General features: G+C 38.0%; 1 protein-coding gene across 2 annotated transcripts in view; it reads left to right on the plus strand.

Moving 5' to 3' along the window:
- Positions 1–21,568, plus strand: part of dnhd1 (dynein heavy chain domain 1) — an 80,107-nt gene that overhangs the window by 6,254 nt on the left and 52,285 nt on the right. For both annotated transcript variants that reach the window (XM_087273464.1, XM_087273465.1), the window contains exons 5-21: positions 3,060–3,170; positions 3,284–3,440; positions 6,784–7,035; positions 7,132–7,275; positions 8,413–8,488; positions 12,549–12,799; positions 12,935–13,178; positions 13,962–14,119; positions 14,198–14,323; positions 14,392–14,668; positions 14,763–14,890; positions 16,645–16,843; positions 16,966–17,057; positions 17,145–17,343; positions 17,423–17,548; positions 17,664–17,755; positions 17,839–20,848. In XM_087273464.1, coding sequence (XP_087129590.1) covers positions 3,060–3,170; positions 3,284–3,440; positions 6,784–7,035; positions 7,132–7,275; positions 8,413–8,488; positions 12,549–12,799; positions 12,935–13,178; positions 13,962–14,119; positions 14,198–14,323; positions 14,392–14,668; positions 14,763–14,890; positions 16,645–16,843; positions 16,966–17,057; positions 17,145–17,343; positions 17,423–17,548; positions 17,664–17,755; positions 17,839–20,848 — 5,642 coding nt within the window. The remainder of the gene's footprint in view (positions 1–3,059; positions 3,171–3,283; positions 3,441–6,783; positions 7,036–7,131; positions 7,276–8,412; positions 8,489–12,548; positions 12,800–12,934; positions 13,179–13,961; positions 14,120–14,197; positions 14,324–14,391; positions 14,669–14,762; positions 14,891–16,644; positions 16,844–16,965; positions 17,058–17,144; positions 17,344–17,422; positions 17,549–17,663; positions 17,756–17,838; positions 20,849–21,568) is intronic.

Raw genomic sequence — 21,568 nt, forward strand, 5'->3', positions numbered from 1 at the left:
GAACTAAAATAGACTGCTCTATAGACCAGCTAAAAGCAGGTCTAAAGTCAAAAGTCGCTTACACATTGCTTAAAACACACCGGATGTACAGCTGTACACAAACATCTTTACAAATGAAAAAGACATAAAAAATTTAAATATTACAAAATTATTACTTTCTACATAAAAATAAAAACCACTACCTCCATGCCTTCGTCATCTCTGGGGGCTTTTTTTAAATTATTTTTTTCATGATTTTGCTTTCTTGCTTATACTATATTGGTAATATTATTTATTACATGCATGTTTACATTTGTAAAAATGTAAATATTTACCTGTCAGGTTTTGGACCATATGGGGCTTAGCATGTGTGTTTATGGGGCATAGCATGTGTGTTTGCATATAACTATTTGACCACATTTCGTTATTATTGTTCATTTATTCGTTTGCTGAAAATTAGAACTGAATTAAGAAAATAGTTTTGAAACAAATCTTTGCGCTTAAACGAAATTCATCATGTATGCTAATGCATGTCTGTGCATACAACATCGTTTCCTTATCCACAAAAGAGAGAATGTGAAAGTAAAGGCAGATTGGAAGAGGCTCATTCTTTATCCTCGCCCTGTGCATGGTCTGTTTAATTGTATTCTCGCTAGTGAAGTGTTCAGTTTTTCCCCTTACAAAGTCTGCCGTGTAAATAGCAAATGTGCCATGGCACATGACTTCTAAAGGGAATTGGAGATGAGACTCTGATTGTTTTATTCTCAAAACACTCAGAACTCATAAAGAGAATAAGCACAACCCTGTCAGACCATGCGCCATGGCGCACAGCGTTTTTTTTAATCCATAAAATAGCAAAAGTGGATTCAGACACGCCCTGCACTTTAGTTCGTTAAAATAGAGCCCTAAGTCTTATTCAGTAATTTTACTCGACAGCCAACTTTGAAACACCTCTCAGGTGAAATAACGATTAAACATCACATTAGAGGTCTGCGTGGGACTAATTTTAAAGTTCCGCTCCCGCCCACTCTCGCAAGGTTTAATTCTGCACCTGACTGCTCCCACCATATATTCAGCCTTTACTTCACCCACTGCCTGACCCACCCCGTTTTCTACCTGACCCGACCATCCCTGCTAAATTTAGATCTGGTTTCCAAAATCTTGTGTTTAAATTGGGTACTACCAAGCGAGAGATAACAGATAAAAGTGTTGAGCAAGGATTGTAGGTTAAATGTCAGTTTTGTTTGCCCCTTTGTGATGAGACATGAGTGGCGCCTTAAACCTGAGGTTCCAGTTTTGTGACTGGACTTTAAGGTATTATCACATCGCGCAAAGGGTAATATTTTTCCATTCGTGCCTCTGATGCATGAAAAAGTCTCCAATGCATCAGACTTGCCTGATGTGGGTTTCCTAACTGTTAATGGACCATTTTCCAATGCAAGCTAAGGGACACATCTTTACATTGCTCCACATGTTGGTAAAGCCTGCTCTGAGGACCATTATGCAGATGATGCACACACAGAATGCGCAAAAAAAAAAAAACCTTTTTCAAAATGCACTGGTTATGTGTTTATTATGTCTAACAGTAGTAAGCACTGACTGTACCAACACAGATATACTGCTCCCGTTCAATTTACACCAGAGTTACCAACCGGTACCGCATTTTATTCTAAATTTATTCTCGTGCTTCAAGAAATCTTGTCGGGTCCCTCAGCTTCCGCAGTACAGCCGTGGGAATGCAGACCTCTACATCAATTTCTCCAAAACTGTATGACAGGCTTACAATGAAATTTCATATTTGTAATCACCAACAAAAATGAAACATCAGCTGTCTCTTAGGTTTGTTTCTAAATGTTCAAATCACAAAAATCAGCACTCAAAGGGAACGACATCAACCTCCTTTTTAGGTGTTTCAGTTCACACATTATTATTCTCTGAATAATGCCTCATTCGATCACACTGGTCTTCTGAAGTAATTCCCAACATGATCATGATGGCAAATCTCCTCCCAAATTGACAGGGGCCTCATTGATGACAAGTTTGTGGGTGCTTGAGTAGTTGCTGTCATAGGATGTACGTTTGTACTATACCTCGCATTCAAAAACCAGATATTTGTTTTCAAGTGTAGTTGGTTTGTTTAAAAGTAGAGATTTTAGGCTTCATGTGAATATATTTCTCATGTCTGTGAAGGAAGTATTCACTGGGACTCCAGAAGCTTCATAACAACTGCAGAAACTCGTAAAAACACGTCAGGTCCAAGTCCCTCCCCCTTTGAATTGTCTGTCTATTGTGATCGATGATTGGCTCCTGTACTAGAAGGCAGGGCTTTATTCGCCATATTGACTATTACACTTTTTCCCCATTCACAACTATATGAGTGACATTTGTTGTGTATTCTACAGTCTTTGGTAATAAGTATTAAGCAGGTGACACGCATGACGTCTTCACAAACAGATGCTAAAGGTTGACGTCAGTGTGCGTACCCTCATAAAAAACTGTTTAGACTTCTAAAAGGCAGGGCATGAGTATTTGTAAGTCGTAACTTTTCACCACTGACAACAATACTACCACGTGTTTGTTTGCGATTGCCTTCTACATCTCTCTAAACAGATGTACCATGCTTGCGTCTGACATCATTGTTTTCAAAGATTCTTGTTTTTGGGTGTTTACATGGGCATGGCAATGGTGGCATTTTCAGATTTATGCATTTCAAGTCTCAAAAACGATCTTGTTATGTAAGCCCAAGAACCGCAAAAAGGTTTCCAGATATTGGCTGAAAACATTATTAAAACGTAAATGGCCCCTGAGGTTTTCTTAAGTTGATTAAGAAAAGAAAGTATTTTGAAGGATGTTGGAAACCAGTAGCCTTTGACTTCATAGTATTTTATTTCTTAAAATTGATACCAAGTGCAATTGGTTTGTTATATTCAGAAGAAAAAAAAAACTTAAAAAAATGGTTTGGATCCACGTGAGAGTTGTGAGTGCAGTTTTATTTTTGGGTGAACTGTTCCATTAACTTTGGAATATCTTATATAGTCCTATATACATGCAGTTTTCTAACTCCTTGACAACTTTTTCAGGTGGCACAGAAATGTCCACAAGGTTACAGTCAAACGGAGGATTGACATTCTTCCGTCTCAGCTGCTGATAGCAGTGCCCCAGTTCAGGAATGCATTATTGCATCTTGCCAGGTTTTTGTCCCAAAATGACCCTATAAGACATGTTAAAAATTTAATTAAAATGTGCTGCTATAAAGATTCACATTTTTGCTTATCTCAAAAACCTCTTTTATTATTACTCCTAGATTAATTGAGGAGCTAAAGCAGGTCAGGTGGCTGCCACAGGATCCTTTAAGGACGTACACACTCTTGGATTTTCAAACAGCACTCCTGGAAAAGAAGCGGACAGCTCAAGCTTCTTTAGATAGGTTTCTACATTGCCAGGCTGCAGTACTTAATACGGTATGATATACAACATTCTGTTTTTATTGTGTCATTTAAAAAACCCTAGGACTTTCTTCCTCTCCTGGAATGCAAAGCAAGCTATTTTGTAGAACGTTAAAGCTGCTCTTCTTTGATTGAAAGTGAATCGAGACACTAAAAATTAAACTCTGCAATCAATTTGAATTCTTTTCTATATGTCTAGCATACCAACTCGATCTCATGAGAAACTGTAACTATTTTACATTTTGTCAGTTTAGTGGCTAATTTCTATGAATTTGTATGAATTAAGTCCTACGAAAATGTATGATTTGTATGATTTTGAAAATTTAGGAACTGTCATTGGGGGATGAGCAAATCATATAAACTGTATGAATGAGATTGTATGAACTCAAAGAAATTAGCCACTAAATCAAAAGCTTACGAATTGCCGTGAGATAGCCTTGAGCATACGTATATACAGTAATAATAATTTCAAAAGATCTTTAGTTCATGCCCAATTGTGACCCTAGACTACAAGGTTAAAATTTTGGAAATTGAGACAATAAGGTAATAATAAGCTATCCATTGATGTATGGCTGAGATGCAACTATTTGAAAATCTGAAATCTGTAGGTTAAAAATATATATAAATTTCTGTTGTGAAATTCAATGTGCACACCTAATTTGCTCATACATCATTAACTATGTGGATGTTTTGACACAGTGTAACGAACCCAAAGCGCGTTCACCCACTTCTAGTGACTAAAGTGATTTTAAACACCTGGGTCACATGACTAAAATGATCTGAAGCATCCAAGTCACGTGACTAAAGCAATTCAAATCATCGGACATTTCAGAAGTGTTTAGAGTTTTTTTTACAGTCACTGTTTGAGACCTGGTGAATCTGCGTATGAATGACAGGGTTGGAAACGTGAAATGTGCGTGTCCGCAAAGTAAGTGTGCTGCAAATGTCCTGAGTTTGAATCTCGACTATGTATTTTAATATTGTTAAGTTTTATGACCAATACAGGACATAATTATTCACAAAGTGTTTATTATGATGTCAGACCAATGTTAAAACAAAACACATTACAATAACAGAGCATTTCAAGAGTTTACACTTAGCTCATGACTCACGAAAGCTTGTTTGGCATGCTGTCCCAGGAGAGAGCCCTGAGCTCAAGGCATTCCTTAAGTCCAGGGCTCCCTCCCTTTGTGGGGCGAGGAGAGAGATTGAGCTCAGGGCGATCTCAAAACTCCCCCGCAGCTAAGGCCAAGGTGAACTTCCTGAGAGCGAGATGACTAGTAAAAGAGACTTAGGTTTAAGAGGTCTATGATGCAGAGCAATTTTTTTGGCTTTGGGAGAGAACTGAAAACCCTGGGGGGCCAGCTGGTTTAATCATGAGCACGTACTCCTCTCGAAATTAGTTTAATAAATTAAACTTCACTTAAAACCTAATGTCTATAGACTGATTTCTCGCAGCCACCATTTTAAAAGCTTATAGCTGCATCCCCCTTGATTCGAACCCATTGTCTCTGCATGGTAGCTGGAACTCTCACGGCTCCACTAAATCACTTGAAATATCAATTCTACAATGTGGAGTATAATTCCTCAAATTGTGTAATTGTTTGAAGCTGTTCCAAAGTAATACATAAAAAATTGCGACTATGTGTTGCTGTAGAGACAGGTTTCGAAACGTTTTAAAGCTTTGACACATTTGCTTCAACTGTTTTAGTGTATCATGAAGCCTCGCTCCGCTCACCAACCAGATGATTTATCAGAATGTTAAAGTCCCCATGAAATGAAACATTTTTGGATTTATTGATATTTTATTAGCCTTATTTTAAGGCAGTGGTTCTCGATTGGAGTCCTCGGGCTTCTCCGCCCTGCACATTTTGTATGTCTTCCTTACGTAACACAACTGATTCAGTTTCTCAGCTCGTAAACAGAGAGATCCATGAACCCAAGGATCAGAATTGAGAACCACTGCCTTAACCTATTGTTTATAATTCAGTTCAGCAAAAAACAAACAAAAATAATAAATGAGCATTAACGAGCAAAACAGAATACTCCCAAATTCTAGCATTTGACAAACATAACAAAGCAAAAAGGGGAAATCTAAATCTTTACTCTACATAAAGGGAATTTAGCGTGTTGTGCGAGTGACTGTGGAGTCCATGGGAACTTTTGGTAGTACCAGGATTTCAGTTCTGTTTCAGATGATTTGACGGGAAGATGTTGAACGTAGCACATCTAAAAGACATTTTACTCACGAAGAGAACATCCAAGTAGTCCAGGATTTTCTGGTAAACAACTCTCTTTATTAGACACTACGCTATTATGGCAAGTCGCGTCTCAGTAAACACTCGCTCCACCTTCACTTCTGCTAAGCTCCAGCTTCTTCCTCCAACCCACACAGCCAACCACAGAACACCTCTTCCTTTCTTGCTGCCTGGGTCCCTCTATTGATCCATTTTTATATTTTTTAAGAATTGAGGGATTTCCACATAAGGACTCAGAAGGCGGGCTGTAATGTGGTTGTTAAACCTCGCATCGCCATTATAGATACTATTCACTGCATCTTTTTTTTACTGACCACTTTTGTAATGTTTTGTTCGTTCATTCATTCATTTTCTTGTCAGCTTAGTCCCTTTCTTAATTCAGGGTCGCCACAGCAGAATGAACCGCCAACTTATCCTGCAAGTTTTTACACAGCAGATGCCCTTCCAGCCGCAACCCATCTCTGGGAAACATTTACACACACTCATTCACTACAGACAATTTAGCCTATCCAATTCACCTGAAACCAGAAACACCAACTGAGTCGAGGTTCGAACCAGCAACCTTCTTGCTGTAAGGCGACAGCACTACCTACTGCGCCACTGCATCACCCGTAATGTTTTGTTATATTGTGCAAATGTACAAAATACAATGTAATTGTGTGGAAGAGAGAAACTCTGGCATCAGAAGTTTCTCAAGAAACGCCGGCCAAACAAGTTCAGAATAACAGAAAGCTGCCAGCCAAGACACATCACAGTTATTACTTGTTACAAACATAGTATTCATATGCATCTTCTCCTGCGTTTCACGTTAAGATTCTTTCCACTTATTTCATCACATTCTACATCCTTTTCCTTCCAAAATGAGTTGTTGGTCTCCTATGGCTGCATGAATGCATTTGACAATATGAGTATTTACTCTAGGGATGCTAAAAACGTTTTAGACCCCTATTCAAAGTTGTATTTTGTGTCATCACTTTTTACCAAAACACATCTTAAATAAAACCAAGTCTAAATAGGGCCTGAAAGGTTGTCAATTTTTTTTGGCTGAACTATTCCTTTGACATTATTAAATATTCATTGCACTTATCATCTACTTGCAGGTGAAGGATAAGAGTTATCAAGCATGCCAGGACCTCCAAATGGAAGTAGAAAACGTAAAGCTTTACCAGAGCAGTCAATCCTTACACCTTCAGGTCTCCTACCTTAGAAAGCTACAGAAAGAGCTCAGTCAGGCAGAACAAGCCATACAGTGGCTGGGAAACCTTGCATCTCTGGCTGATCACATGACTGTCCAAAACCTAGTCACAATCTCCAAAGGGGAGATCACAGCTTTCCTGAACAACGTTTTAAATGTGAGAATCAAGGTTTTAATTGTGAATTTTGAATTACATGTAAGATTGATGTATTTTTCTTGTTTTACAAATGCACATCATTTAAAAAACTTTCAGAGAAAACGGGAAGAACAGAGCGGTCTCTTCCAGGTGGAGATTATATTTGGAACAGATGGTCAACTTTCTGTTTTTCCTCCATTACACTTGTTTCAGGAAGTTTTACATGAAGCAGTGTTATCTGTAGAGGATTCAATACTTCAGGTGAGAAGTCATCGTGCACCAGATGGTCGAATTAAACAATACATGCATCGTGTATTAATAATACCCATTTTGTTATCTAATCTGTAACCTTCATTTTAGCTGTGTAAATCCTTTTAATATTTAATTGTTCACAAATAAAGACAAGTGTGCTCTTTTAAAAACATTTAAACATACTTACCAGGGGCGGACTGGGACAAAAAAATCAGCTCTGGCACTGTAGCCACACCAGTCCACATTACCACACCGACACAGCCCCATCCACGGACACGCATATTCACTATATACATTGGTATACAGATGGTGAAATAATATAAGCAGTTCCATATGTAATAGATATTTAAACATTTAATGTTTGTGACTGGAACAAAAACAACCCATTTATAACAAATTTGTACATGCAATCATTTCATTTATTTATTTTCTTTTCGGCTTAGTCCCTTTATTATTCTGGGATCGCCACAGCAGAATGAACCCCCAACTTATCCAGCATATGTTTTACGCATCGGACGCCCTTCAAGCTGCAACCCATCACTGGGAAAGGCCTATACACACACATTCACATACATGCACTACGGACAATTAGGCCTACCAAATTCACCTATAGCACGTGTTTGGACTTGTGAGGGAAACCGGGAGGAAACCTATGCAAACTTCACACAGAAACACCAACTGACCCAGCCAAGGCTAGAACCATTGACCTTCTTGCTGTGAAGCGACATCACTACCCACTGCACTGCACCCTTTTGAGACTATTTCAGTTAATTTTATGCATTTGGCAGCGTCTGATTTTAGAGCAATTTTTTGCTTTCTCTGAGCTTTTCGGCATCGCCTTTCCTTTTTTACGGTCCATCTCTGACAATTAGCTTGTGTTGCACTTACTGTTTGTTTAACATTCTTGCCAGATTTTGATTTCGTCCGCGTAACTTCTGATTGGGTCGGCCCATCTCGAAACCAGGCTTAACACTTATTATTATTATTACTATCATCATCATCATCACCATAATATTTACATCTTGCAAGAGATAAAAGCTGTCTGCATGTAAAAACTCTATACTAAAAAAATAGCATACCGGCCCACATTTAAAAAATGGCCAGTCCGCCCCTCATACTTACTGCGTAAATGATCTGTTTCTACAGGTGTTTGACTCCTGCAGTTTGTCATATGACTCTAAAGGCTGTTTGCCCACCAGTTGTGTTGAAGATCCTATTGAAGGTATCCAGCACATCATCACATACAGTATACAGTGCTCAGCATATATAAGTACACCCCTTACAAATCTCTCATTTAATAAAATATTTTCTATAGGATGCTTTACAATATTATATTTGTGCATATACATCAGATAATTCACTACTGAAGCTAAATCTTGAGCTAATCTAACAAAATAACTTTACAATTATAGTTCAAAAATTAGTACATCCGCATTTATATGTTATAGAAAAATATTCATTCTTTCATTTTCTTGTCAGCTTAGTCCCTTTATTAATCCGGGGTCGCCACTGCAGAATGAACTGCCAACTTATCCTGCAAGTTTTTACGCAGCGGGTGCCCTTCCAGCCGCAACCCATCTCTGGGAAACATTCACACACACACACTCATACACTACGGACAATTTAGCCTACCTAATTCACTTGTACCGCATGTCTTTGGACTGTGGGGGAAACCGGAGCACCCGGTGAAAACCCACGCGAAGGCAGGGAGAACATGCAAACTCCACACAGAAACGCCAACTGAGCCGAGGTTCGAACCAGCAACCTTCTTGCTATGAGGCGACAGCACTACCCACTGCGCCACTGCCTCGCATAGAAAAATATTAAATACAAATTTAAAAAAGAGGAAGAATCAAGAGAAGCAAAAAATATATATACATTTTGGTGAAATGTTGTAGTTGCAGTAACTTAATTGTATTATCTTTCCATTTTTAAAGATGTTGTGACTAAAATACTATTTTAATAACAATATCTGTTTAATAAATCTGTTTTGTTCCAAATGCACCAATATTTATTACCCATATTCACTGGGAAATGGATAAAAATATTCATTTTCAAAATGGCAAATATGCTGAGCACTGTACCATTTCACCCACAATTTAAAAGTCTATCATATTTTACTCACCCTCCTCTTGTCTTTCTTCTCTTGAGCACAAAAAAAGGTATTCTGAGAATGTTGATGAGTAAAAAAATTAATTGTACTCCACTGACCCATTGATATTTTTCCTACAATGGATTCTGAGGTAAACTGTCAGCGCATACTCTACTAATTTAGAGAACTTGCTTGTTAGGAAAGCTCCATGAAGGGATTTTTTTCCCACTGACATGTTCCATAGTGTTCACTGCTTTCTGCCCTCTGCAAAAACTGGCAGACCTTTCAGACATAGTGTTTATTCAAATGTAATCATGAGCATTGCATCAAAAAGTCATCATGCATACTTTTACACCCTTTGAATTGAACACATCTTTTTCTGTCTGGAATATACTGTCATACAGGACACTTAGGCCCCGTTTACACTAGTACGTTTTAGTTTTAAAACGGCATTTTTGAATGAAAATGATGTGTGTCCACACTGGCGTTTCATCCAGCATTTCTGAACAACTCTCCGTTCACAGTATACCACTGAAAACACACATCACGTGACCACACATAGATGCACTGCAGCAATGAGAGCTGTGCACGTCAGACTGCTCATCAAGAATCTACCGCTGGATCTAATGTTACTCTATTTGTTAAATGTGATATTTAGTTCATCTTGTTGTCTACATCTAACAACATATTCCCCAACTTTGGTCTTTTGAATTTATTACTTGTTCTTGGGTAACGTGTTTTGGCTGAGCGCAAAGATAAATTAGGTTAATATATTAATGTATGTAACCACGTACACTGATTCTGCACATTTGACTGATTGCTTGCATTTATTTCCTATAATGTATAAACTTATTGTACGTTATACTTTTATAATGGCCATTATTGATTAATAAGACGAAAAACAGGGTATGTTTCGTATTTTTAAAGAAAATGAAAGGAGGCGTTAATGTTATAGGCTATGTTTTGTTATAAAAATACATGCAGTGAAGATGAAAGTCATATAAACATGTATCTACATGATGCCTCGACATTTTTGGTGTCTGCTTAGTTGCTAATAGCAAAATGAAAATAGGCAGTTCCTTATATGTTTTCATTTTATTGTTAAGAAAGTGAAACAACTTAGCCAGGGTGATGAAAATGAGGTTATAAAGTACACTGTTTCCTTTGAAGATTTACCCAACGTGTCTTCGGCAGTTTGCTTTCCATATCAAAGTCTAAACTTACAAAGAAAGTATGGAAGACTGATCTTTGTTTACTTAATAATATAGAGGAAAAATCCCCAGTCAGATAGGTGAATGTCTGCAGCCCCGCCTCCGTTTTCAGATGTCTCTGTTTTCCCACATCTACACGGAACAGCAGTGTTTTAGAATGAAAACGGCCTCTTCAGCATTTCCAAAAAGCTCCGTTTTCAGCCCTCGAAATCTCTGGCGTAGTGTGGACAGATGGAATAACCATAGCAAAACTTATGCGTTTTAAAACTAAAACGTATTAGTGTAAACAGGGCCTTAAAGTCAAATAGGAAAAACCTTGAAAGTGGAAAGAGGAACATCCAAAATGTGCAAAGAGGGGTTACAAGGAAAACAGAACACCAAAATTACCAAACTACAACAGTTTATAGGGGGACCAATAGCTTAAACCCAAACATGACCAGTCTGTCAGATAAAGAAGAGCCAAAGAGATTCAATAATAAAAAAAAAGTTTACTGAAGCTAGTTTGCAGTCAGCAGAAGCCAGCTTCAACACTCTAAAGAGTTAGTAGGCCAGTCTGCTTACAATCTCAAACAGCAATTATACTCTCACATAACGTTATTAACTGTGTCATACATATAGGTGTTTAACCTGATTGGTTAAAAACACAGACAGACTTAGAAAATTTTAATGTGTGTGTGTGTGTGTGCGTAATTACAAAAAATATCTTCCAATAATCACATACAAAAGTCAGACAGCCACTAGGGTATTCAGAGCTAACCCCAGACTTGTAATACTGATCCACACCAATAGAACACACATAAACACACACAAAGTACAATCTTTTATTACTCAGTGCTGTTTAGTGTACTCTCTGCTTTCTTATCAAAACTGCTTCAAAGTTGGTACAATCGACATCCAAACTGGCAGCTTACATACAAAGCAATTTACTTTAAAATATATTTCAAATAACTCAGGAAAAAATTGTTTCCAATTTTTCAAGAGTCCAGGCCCACTCTATAGGTTTCTATGTGTAACGCGGGGAGTGACAGAGACAACTGAGTAGCATTCACGAGCAGGTTTATTGGAGTAGTCAGGCAAGCAATGGTCAACACAGGTGCAAACATATGTATAAAGGAAGTCCAGAATCATAGTCAAAAGTATCAGGCGAGAGGTCAAAAGGCAGGCGGCAGACATAGACAAAAAGGCTAACAAGGCTAAGGTCAAAACACAGGAAAACAAGACAAGGATAACGCGTTGTAATGTCACTTTGCAGCTAACAAGACTGCAATGTGAATGAGTGAGTGTGCTGCTTAAATAGTGTGTGCAATCAGTCTTTGACAATGCTCAGGTGGTGCGACTGTAATCAGTCTAAATGAGGAAGCATGTGTGAGTGTGAGCAGAGTGCATGTATGAAAATGTAGTGCAGAAATGATTGATTTGTAGTCCAGAAGTATTGTGTGCGAGATCCAGCGATCTAAAGAGTTACGTTCACTGGTGATCGTGACACTATAACCTTTGACCTAGCTTGGTAGATCCTGAGGAAACAAATCATTTGGCATTCAGAAAAAGCAATGACACACACATACTATTCCAGATTTAATCTGAAGCGGGATGACACTAAGGTCATAATATAATCTAGGCTCTTAAACATTCAACTTTATTAATAATCATAACGAGATGGGAAATTATACGTGTTACTCCATCCTGGAGCTGACATCCATCAAAACACCCGCATCATCAAGTTTAGTGTAAACATCTCCTTAGATGTTTCCACTTTGGGTACTGTCATCTGTCTGACTACCAACATTCTTCAAAATATCTTCTTTTGTATTCGACAGAAGAAATACTCATAGGTTTAGAACAACTTAAGTAAATAAATAAATGTAAATTAGAAAAATGTAATATTTGAGTGAACTACCCCTTTAAATAAAAAAAACTGTCTTATTTAACCATATACAGGATGTAGCAAAACATTCTTACATTTTTTCTTGTCTTTTCAGAATTTAAAGACAAAGTTTTTGAAGTAACAGGTCCTGACAGTGAGTCATCTCTAAAGGAGCTTGAAAGGATGTCCTCCCAAAAAGACAGGTCACCCCAAAGCATAAGGCCAGTCAAAATGAACTCCCTGAGAGTTCAGGCGCAAAGAGTGCAAGGCCATTATCAGCCTCTGCCCTGGAGACTGCTGGAGTGGAACCTGAAAGTTCATGTTGAAACACAGGAGATTCAGAATGAGCAGGACAAGATTACTCAGGTAGTCAGATTTTTCATCTAGACATTGTGTCTGATTTAGGATCATATGAACAACCATGTCTATAAGAACATAGACACATCAATTAGAATTATCATTTCTCAAACCCCATAATTGGTTATGCTGATTTTCTTGTAGGATGCTATTACAGAGGTGTTCCAGCTGTGTGAGAACCACTCTTGGTTGATAGATGTTCATTTGTTCACCAGTCAGTGGGGTTCAGATTCTCCAAAAACCTTGCGTGGATGTTCTCCTCTGAAATATGAGGAATTAATCAAGAAACTTCAGTTTTGGATGGACAAAGTCCACAACGTTCCTCAGTTCTTCAACACATCAAATAAGTTGTTTACTGTTGAGATATCCAACATCAAAAAACAAATAGGTATATTTTCAAATGTTCTTAATTTCTAAATGGTGTATTCATAACTAAAAATCTGTCATTTGTAAAACATCTGTAATATAATACATAATGTGTGTGAATGGGATTATTTGCTGATGTAAAAGAAATAGCTTGTTTCAGTATATGCCAGTGAGTTCCTGTAATTTGAAACAATTACAGTCACTTCTTTAGAGTAGGGATGTTCAATTTCTAGCTTTTCTATGCATTAATATTAGTTACATATAATTAAAATGGACCATTTGATCCAATATTGTGCTTATTAGCTTAGCAACATGCTAACACATAACAAGCACTGAGACTTTGATTTTGGCCTTTTGTTTGTCCATAGTAATTAATTTATGTTTTACAACATAAATTCACAACAATCACAACATTTTGTCTGAAGCCACTGACTATAAATGATAGATTAATAGTATAATCCCACAGACTAATGGTGACAAAACTATGTATGTATACATTACATACACTCTCAGAAATAAAGATACGCGAGCTGTCACTATGATGGTACCTTTTTGAAAGGTGAACATTTTTACTTAATGGGTCCACATTGGTACCTTAAAAGTATACATTAGTATCTAAAAATTTTAAGAGGAACACTTTTGTACTTTTTAGGTACTAATATGTACCCTTGAGGTATTAATATACAAATTTGTACCTTTTGAAAAGGTACCACCCCAGTGACAGCTCGCGTACCTACTAAATTTGTGTTAGTCTGCTTAAGTGTTAGTTTTAAAATGCTGATTTCCTGTCTTGTTTTGTGTTAAGGTTCCAAGTTAAACATCATTGCCAAGGATGTGCCAAAGTTACTGTATGAAGATTTGCAGATACGCTCTAAGAATCTAATTTCTCAGCTGAAAAGAGCTGTGGAAATCATGCAGTCTGAACCAAATTCGTTTCACAAGTTCACCGTTTTTGCAGACATGGTATTAACTCACTTCTTTATCAGTGCTGGTCAGTCAGTGTAAACTGGAGGTAATTGGACGTAATTGGATTTTATACAGGTAAAGCAAAGTGAGAAGATGTCAGGAAACATGCAGCAGGAACTGAAAGACCTCCACTCTTTACAAGAAAGTGTGCGACAGAATTATACACAAGTGGCTTTGAATGATATGATCTCAATGAAGCAGGTACTATATATATGTATGTAATTGATTTTAATCAAATTGCAAAATCTAACAACCACTTTTTTCTGCAGGTAGTTGACTTGTGGGATTGCTTAGTTCCACTAACAAAACAAGCTGCAGACAAAGTTTCCCAACAGCTTCCTTCTATGCTGGAAACATTAGACAGCAATGTTTCCTCATTAGTGAACAAATTAGACAACCTGGTTTCAAGAGCCACCTCTGGACCCTATCTTGACCCTGACCAGAATGCCATGGAAATGCTTGTCCAGCTAAACACACTGTGCAGTCAATTCTATGTGATCGCTGAACAGTTTAATGATCAGAGCAGAGCCAGTGAAATTCTGAGAGGTAGGAAAATAAGTCCTAAAACCTAAACAAAGCAATGTCTTCCAATTTTGATGCAGTAGTTTAATGTCAGTGATTTTTATTAATTTTTTTTCAGGTCATCAACTAGATCTCACCTTTGTGGGAGTAGGACAGCAGAGAATTGAAGCAAGGAAAGGACTCTGGGAACTGATGAGCATATCTTCCACGCAAATCCAAGAGTGGAAATTACTACATTTCCGAAAGGTTTGTAGTTATCGAAAAACATTTTTATTTGATAGTTTAATTATACCAACGTCCCTTTAAAGGGGAATTCCACTATGATATAATATTTTAAACTTTAGTTGATGTGTAATGTAGATGTGTGAACATAAACAACATCTCTGAATGTAAGACCTCAAAGTTCAATGCAAAGGGAGACATTGGCTTTTACAGTGTTAGCTCAGCAAAACCTACAGCGAATGAAGTTTGGGGTCTACAAAAAATACATCCGGGTTAATAATGTCATTGTCACGATTACCAGCGATCGTATTTCATAAGATCGCTGGATTTCACTGACTATAACCATGGACTACAAATCCGCCATTTCTGGACTACATTTTCATACATGCACTCCACTCACACGCACACATGCTTCTAGACTGATTACACTCACACCACCCAGATGTCTCGGTGGTGCTGGCAGGGCGAGACGTCTGGGTGGTGTGAGTGTAATCAGTCTAGATCAGGAAGCATGTGTGAGTGTTAGTGGAATGCATGTATGAAAATGTAGTCCAGAAATGGCGGATTTGTAGCCCATAGTTATAGTTAGTGAAATCCAGCAATCTTATGAAATACAATCGCTGATAATCGTGATAGTCATAAACCTTTCAGGTTACGCACATACACCCCACACAGTGAAGGGACATGGCCAGAGGTGCTGTAAAGTTATAACAGAGACACTTCCTGGTGATGTGGAGCTGATCTGTGAATCACAGCACATTATGTTAGCTGACCAATCAGAGCCTTTAGAGGGCGTGCCTTTCAGAGGAACTAAAAAATATGACAGTCGTTTTCATGTTAGCAGAGTAGCTGTATATAATCAAAGTAGAATATATGAAAAAATAACGTGATTTTCTACAAATGAAGCATGAGAACACATTGCTTAGCACCCCATAAATGCAACCAAGCTTTAAAAATACACTGTGGACCACCACTTTAAGGCAAGTCATTTCTCTCGACGGCCTTCTTTGAAATGCCTCTCGGGTAATCTGTCTGAATGGTGAAAAATCAAATTCTTCAAAACTGTTGGCCAAGCTTACAATTACATTACATATTTGTAATCACCAATAAACTTAAACAGCAACTGTCTCATGTTTTTAAATGTCTGAATCAAACAAAATTGGCATATTTTCAGGTTTCTCAAGCTAATGCATATGCACACTCAAAAGGAACGAGATCATGCCACCAACCTCATTTATGGCTGTTTAACATATTATCATCCTCTGGATAATGATTGCCTGATCACGCTGCTCTTCTTAAGCAATTCACAACTTGGTCTTGATGGTGAATCTAGTCCAGAAATGAGAGCAACTCTTCGTTTACAAATTTGTGGGCATTTGAGTAATTGCTGTCATGGGATGTGGATCAGGCAGGATGGACTGTATGTCACAATCATTTCATACAGATTACAAAACCGAAAAGCTTTTGTTTTCAAGTGCACTTGTTTCATTTAAGAGTACAGATTTTAAGCTTTATGTTGATATATTCATTGTGTCTGAAAAGCAAGTATTTGCTGAGATTCCAGCAGTTTTGCTGACCAACAAACTATCGTGAAAGCACACGTCTGGTCCGAGTTTCTCCTCAGAGAAATGTCAGTCTATAGGGATCAATGATTAGCTCGCCATATTGACCCTTACACTTTTCCCCATTAAAACTATACATTGACATGTCTTGTATATTCTATAGTCTTTGATTATACATAGTTTTCAACTTCTTTTTTTGCATTTGCATCATTACAGTTTGTGGTGACTAAAGCCCAAGACGTGGTTGGTTCCTGGATACAAAAGGCAGAAACATTTGCTAAAGTCATACCTTTCCATGATGCATTGCTGCAGAAAAACCTGCAGATTTTACAGGCCTTTAAACAGTTCCTTTCTGTATTGAGTAAGCTGATTAGTCCCACTCTGAAGCACAAGCACTGGAGAAACATCTCAAAGGGTAAGATGGCTTAGCAACGCTAGATAGCATAGCCAAATGACATTGATGGCTTAGCCAGATTTAGCCACATGAGTGTTTTGTAAATAATATGTAGGAACTAAACATCTGTATGTTTTCTGTAGCAATTGGTCTGGTGTATGACCCAGAATGGAAATTAACAGTAGCTGATCTCTTGTCCAAAGACCTGCAGAGGCATCAAAATAAAATCAATAAGGTTTAGTAGTACTTGTTTACATTGAAAAACATGAATATTTTTGGGATTATTGTAAGCTCTGAGTTGTGGATGTTGATTGGCTTTCAGATTTGTCTTGATTCCAAAGCTGAGACAGACATGGAACAGATGTTCAGAGCTCTTCAGAGGCAATGGGAAACAGCAGAGTTCCATCATAAAAGGTTCATTATTGCTGTCCAGCAACAGCAGACTCCACAACTAGGTGATGTCTTACCTCAAAATGCACCAAAACATCACATTAGTGATGGTGGAACATTCACTATTACTGGTGAGTGATATCCTCAGTTATTCAACTGGTCTCCTCTGGTGGTACTGATAATGTTGTCAATCTGTCTATTTCTTTACAGGTATAGAGACACTTCTGGCTCATTCTAAGGAAAGTGTTCTGATCCTTTCCGACATGCTGCGTTCTCAATATGTTGATGAGTTTCAGAAAGATGTTGAACACTGGCATCTGTTTTTACAAGAGCTGGGTATATTCCTGAGAAAAACATAGAAGTCAATAATGTATATTTAGGAAGTAAAAGATGTTTTGCAATATTAATTTCTTGTTTTACTTTGTCTCTTTCATTGCTTGATTTACTACAGATGAATTGCTTGATATATTTGAGAGATATCAGCAGAAATGGATCTTTATAAGCCGAACATTCAATGAAAATGTGCATCAAAAGTTTGAGTTGGTATGTTTTTTTTTATTTGATGCTTTTTTGTTTACTCAGTTCAAGCAATTTCCTTTAACTAATCAACAATTCTTCTGTTGCAGCAAGATAAGTTTCACCCGGCAGATAAGTTGTTTCGTGAAATCATTGAGATCACAGTCAATGACCCACATGTATGTAGTTTTGTTCATCTGAGTACAAGAACAGAGTTCAGTGACACTTTACAAGGTCAAAGTCTACATGCTGCCTTTCTGAATGGATTCACAACAATGGAGGAGATTTCCAATCATTTTCTTAATGTATTGGAGTCAGCACGCAGCCAGTTCCCCAGACTCTACTGTCTCAGTGATGGAGAGTTGATAAAACTTCTTTCTTTACAACTTCCAGCACCTTCCTCCCTTTTACAAATCATACAGAAATGCTTCACTGGAGTGAAGCAACTTGATGTTCAAGTCGAAGGTAATGTCTGCAGTACACATGACTTGGCAGCTCTTACTAATGAGCGAATGTTGGTACATGGCATATATGGAGAATTTGATGAATACGTACCCTTCATATGTCCACTTAAGTCAAACCTCAATCCTGTGGCTTGGCTTGGTTTATTTGAACAAAAGTTAAATCAAGCAGTGAAACTTAGGTTTGAAAAATGCTTAGCCATCCAGCAAAAATCGAAGCATAGAAAGCTTTCTAGAGACCCAGACCTGATTGGGCACAACAAGAGTAACAGTTCTGAAGTAGCTCATGAAGAGCTTTTAAAACTAATATCTCAGTATCCTTTGCAATGTCTTTTGGTGGCAGAAGAGGTGCTGTGGTTTAGTAGAATCCAAGAGTCAAATTGTACAACTGCTGACATGTGGAAGACAATAAAGTGCCAAAAAGCTGCACAACTGCAATATTTGTGCCAGCTTATCAATGATAATTCCACAGATTCAAATAAGAACCCGTCTCGGCGCATCTTGACAGCTCTGCGTGCCTTGATTATGTTGACCTTAAAGCACTCTTGCCAAGCCGATGGGCTTGTCAAAGTGAAAGGAGATTTGGAGACCTCTTTTGAATGGCAGAAGCTTATGAAGTATTACCTTATTCCAAATGCAAATGCCATTGCTAGTGATTTACTTCCATCTCCAGAGGATCAGTCTGTCTGTGTTGATATTCTGCGCACACAATTGCCATATGGCTATGAATACATTGGACCTGAGAACTGGACCATGGTGAATACCCCTTCAACTGAACAAGCTTACATGGGCATAATTCTTGCTCTTTCCAGTTTCAAGTGTGCTTTCGTCAGTGGACCCTACATGTCAGGCAAGCAGCATGCTGCTGTGCAGCTGGGTTACGCACTGGGTCGACAAGTGGTTATATTGAAGTGTTGCTCAAGCACTAGATCCTCAGTCATTTCCCAAACGCTTCTAGGTGCTCTTCAAAATGGAGCTTGGCTAGTACTTGATTCAGTGGATTTGTTGGAACAAGGGACATTGTCTGATTTGGGACAACACTTGACCGAAATACATCAAAATTTATCAGCAGTTCAAAGACAAACACAAGAAAAAGAACATGAGTTTTTCGAGGTGGAATGTCACATTGCTGGGAAAAAAAATATACCGGTCAAGCTTACTTATGGATGTATCACAATCTCAGCTAATGGCTACTCAACTAAGATGCCAGAAAATTTGAGAGCTGCGGTGAGGCCTGTCACACTGATGAAGCCACACTACAGAATCATTGCAGAAGTGATGTTGTTGTCATATGGGTTTTCTGAAGCTGCTGATTTAAGTCGCCGCCTGGAATGTCTCTTTAGGCTTGCAAAGGATTTACATTGCCTTCCTGATTTTGTCAGTGGACATCAGACCTCTTGGCTTGTCCTTCTCAGAAATGTGATTTCTTCCTCTGGAACACATTTAAACCTCTTTCGTCATTTGAAAGAAACTGACAAGTTCAGAGAACATTTTAAGTTTGCCAATCAGCCCAAGAAAATTATGAATGCTGATTTAGAGGAGCAAGCTACAATCAAAGGGGTGCTGTCAGTCATGCAGAATACTGTCTCAGATCCAAAGAGAGCAACAAAGTTTCATAAAATATTTGAGGAAACCTTTCCAAAAGTAAGGCACTTTGCAAGTCTACAACAGATTATTGATGAAGAAGAACAAAATATTTTAAGAAATGCAGTGAAAGATGAGTTGCAGCATCAAGGATTTCACGCAGACGCACAGATGCTTGATAATGTGTTGATCCTACATCAAGCTTTGAAGGTTTCCAATGTTATAGTGCTCCTTGGGCCAGCAGGTTGTGGCAAAACAACTTTATATCAAACCATAGCAAGTACATTTCAGAAACTTTCCAGAATTCTTGATGTTGAATCTACAGGTCAGCATAAAGGAGATTTCAAAGACGACTATCATGAGTTGCCTATGCCATGTTGCCCTCCTGTGAGCATTGAGGTTATATTCCCCAATGCCTTGACCCACAAACAATTTTTCGGTGGTTATTTTGACATGGACAGTTCCTGGTTTGATGGAGCTTTCACTAAAGCATTAAGACGCTCAGGACAGATCACCCCTTCCAAAAGAAAGAAAGCTGTGCAAACCCAATATGTGAATTGGATTGTGCTAGATGGCGATCCAGTCGGCGAACCTGCTTGGTTGGACTCTTTGACAACTCTTCGTGATCTTGAACATCCTCATCTTTACCTCTCATCAGGAGAGAAAGTTGAACCATCGAAACTGAAAATACTAACTGAGATCACAAACCTTGGTGATTCAACACCCTCTGTAGTGGCACACTGCAGTCTAGTGTATGTTTCTGGTGAGAACCTGTGGAGATCTGTGTGGGAGAGTGAGATGGATGTTCTCTCTAGAGAGCACATTGTGGACCAGATTACTCTGAAAATGTGGAGACAGCTTTCCGAAGACCTTTTCTCTGACACATTAGTGTTTCTTAAAAACACCGTTCTTTCTCCCCTGATGGCCAGCGGTGGATGTGAAGGCAAACAGGCATCTAGGATTACTGAGGGTTTGCAGGAAATAACGAGTTTCATTAAGATTCTTTGTGCGCTTTTGGAACATTCGGGGAAGGGAGGAGCCTCCAAATTCACTTCAAGGGAAACCCAAACAGAAGGTAAAAATGTGCTCAGTTCTATTCCTATTTATGAGTGTTTCTTCAGCTATAGGCACTTTCATGTCATAGGGATTTTGTAATAATTTAAAAAGATTGCAATTGTATTTTTATCATATTAAGACCACATATATATATATATATATATATATATATATATATATATATATATATATATATATATATATATATATATATATATATATAGCATATTTAATTGTTGTTTTTTTGCATTCGTTCACCTAAATTAAATAAATAAACTAGTAAAAATATAAATATACACATCATACGACAATTGTCATATCTTCCTATAAATTGCCCATAGCTGAAGGAGCAGTAAATGTGACCCTAGACCACAAATTCTTTCATATGGGTTATTTTTGAATTTTAGATTTTACAATCATCTAAGAGCTTTATTAAAAAGCGTTCTATTGATGTATGGTTTGTTAGGATAGGACAAATTTTAGCCTATAACACTACCTGACAAAAGTCTTGTCGCCTATCCAAGTTTTAGGAACAGCCAATAATAGCCCCTTTCACACATACAGACCTTTCTGGAAAATTTCCGGCAATTTTCCGGAAAGGTTGTATGTGTGAACAGGTCCTTTTTGAAAATACCGGTAAATTCGTTCTGGCTATTTTCCGGAAAGAGAAGTTGTAACATTACCGGCAATTTGCCGGAATGCTGCGCTGTGTGAATGCAGAAGGAAGATTCCCGTAATA

This window comes from Danio rerio, chromosome 11, assembly GCF_052040795.2.
Source record: "Danio rerio strain M-AB ecotype USA chromosome 11, GRCz13ab, whole genome shotgun sequence".
In the NCBI taxonomy this organism is placed as follows: Eukaryota; Metazoa; Chordata; class Actinopteri; order Cypriniformes; family Danionidae; genus Danio; species Danio rerio.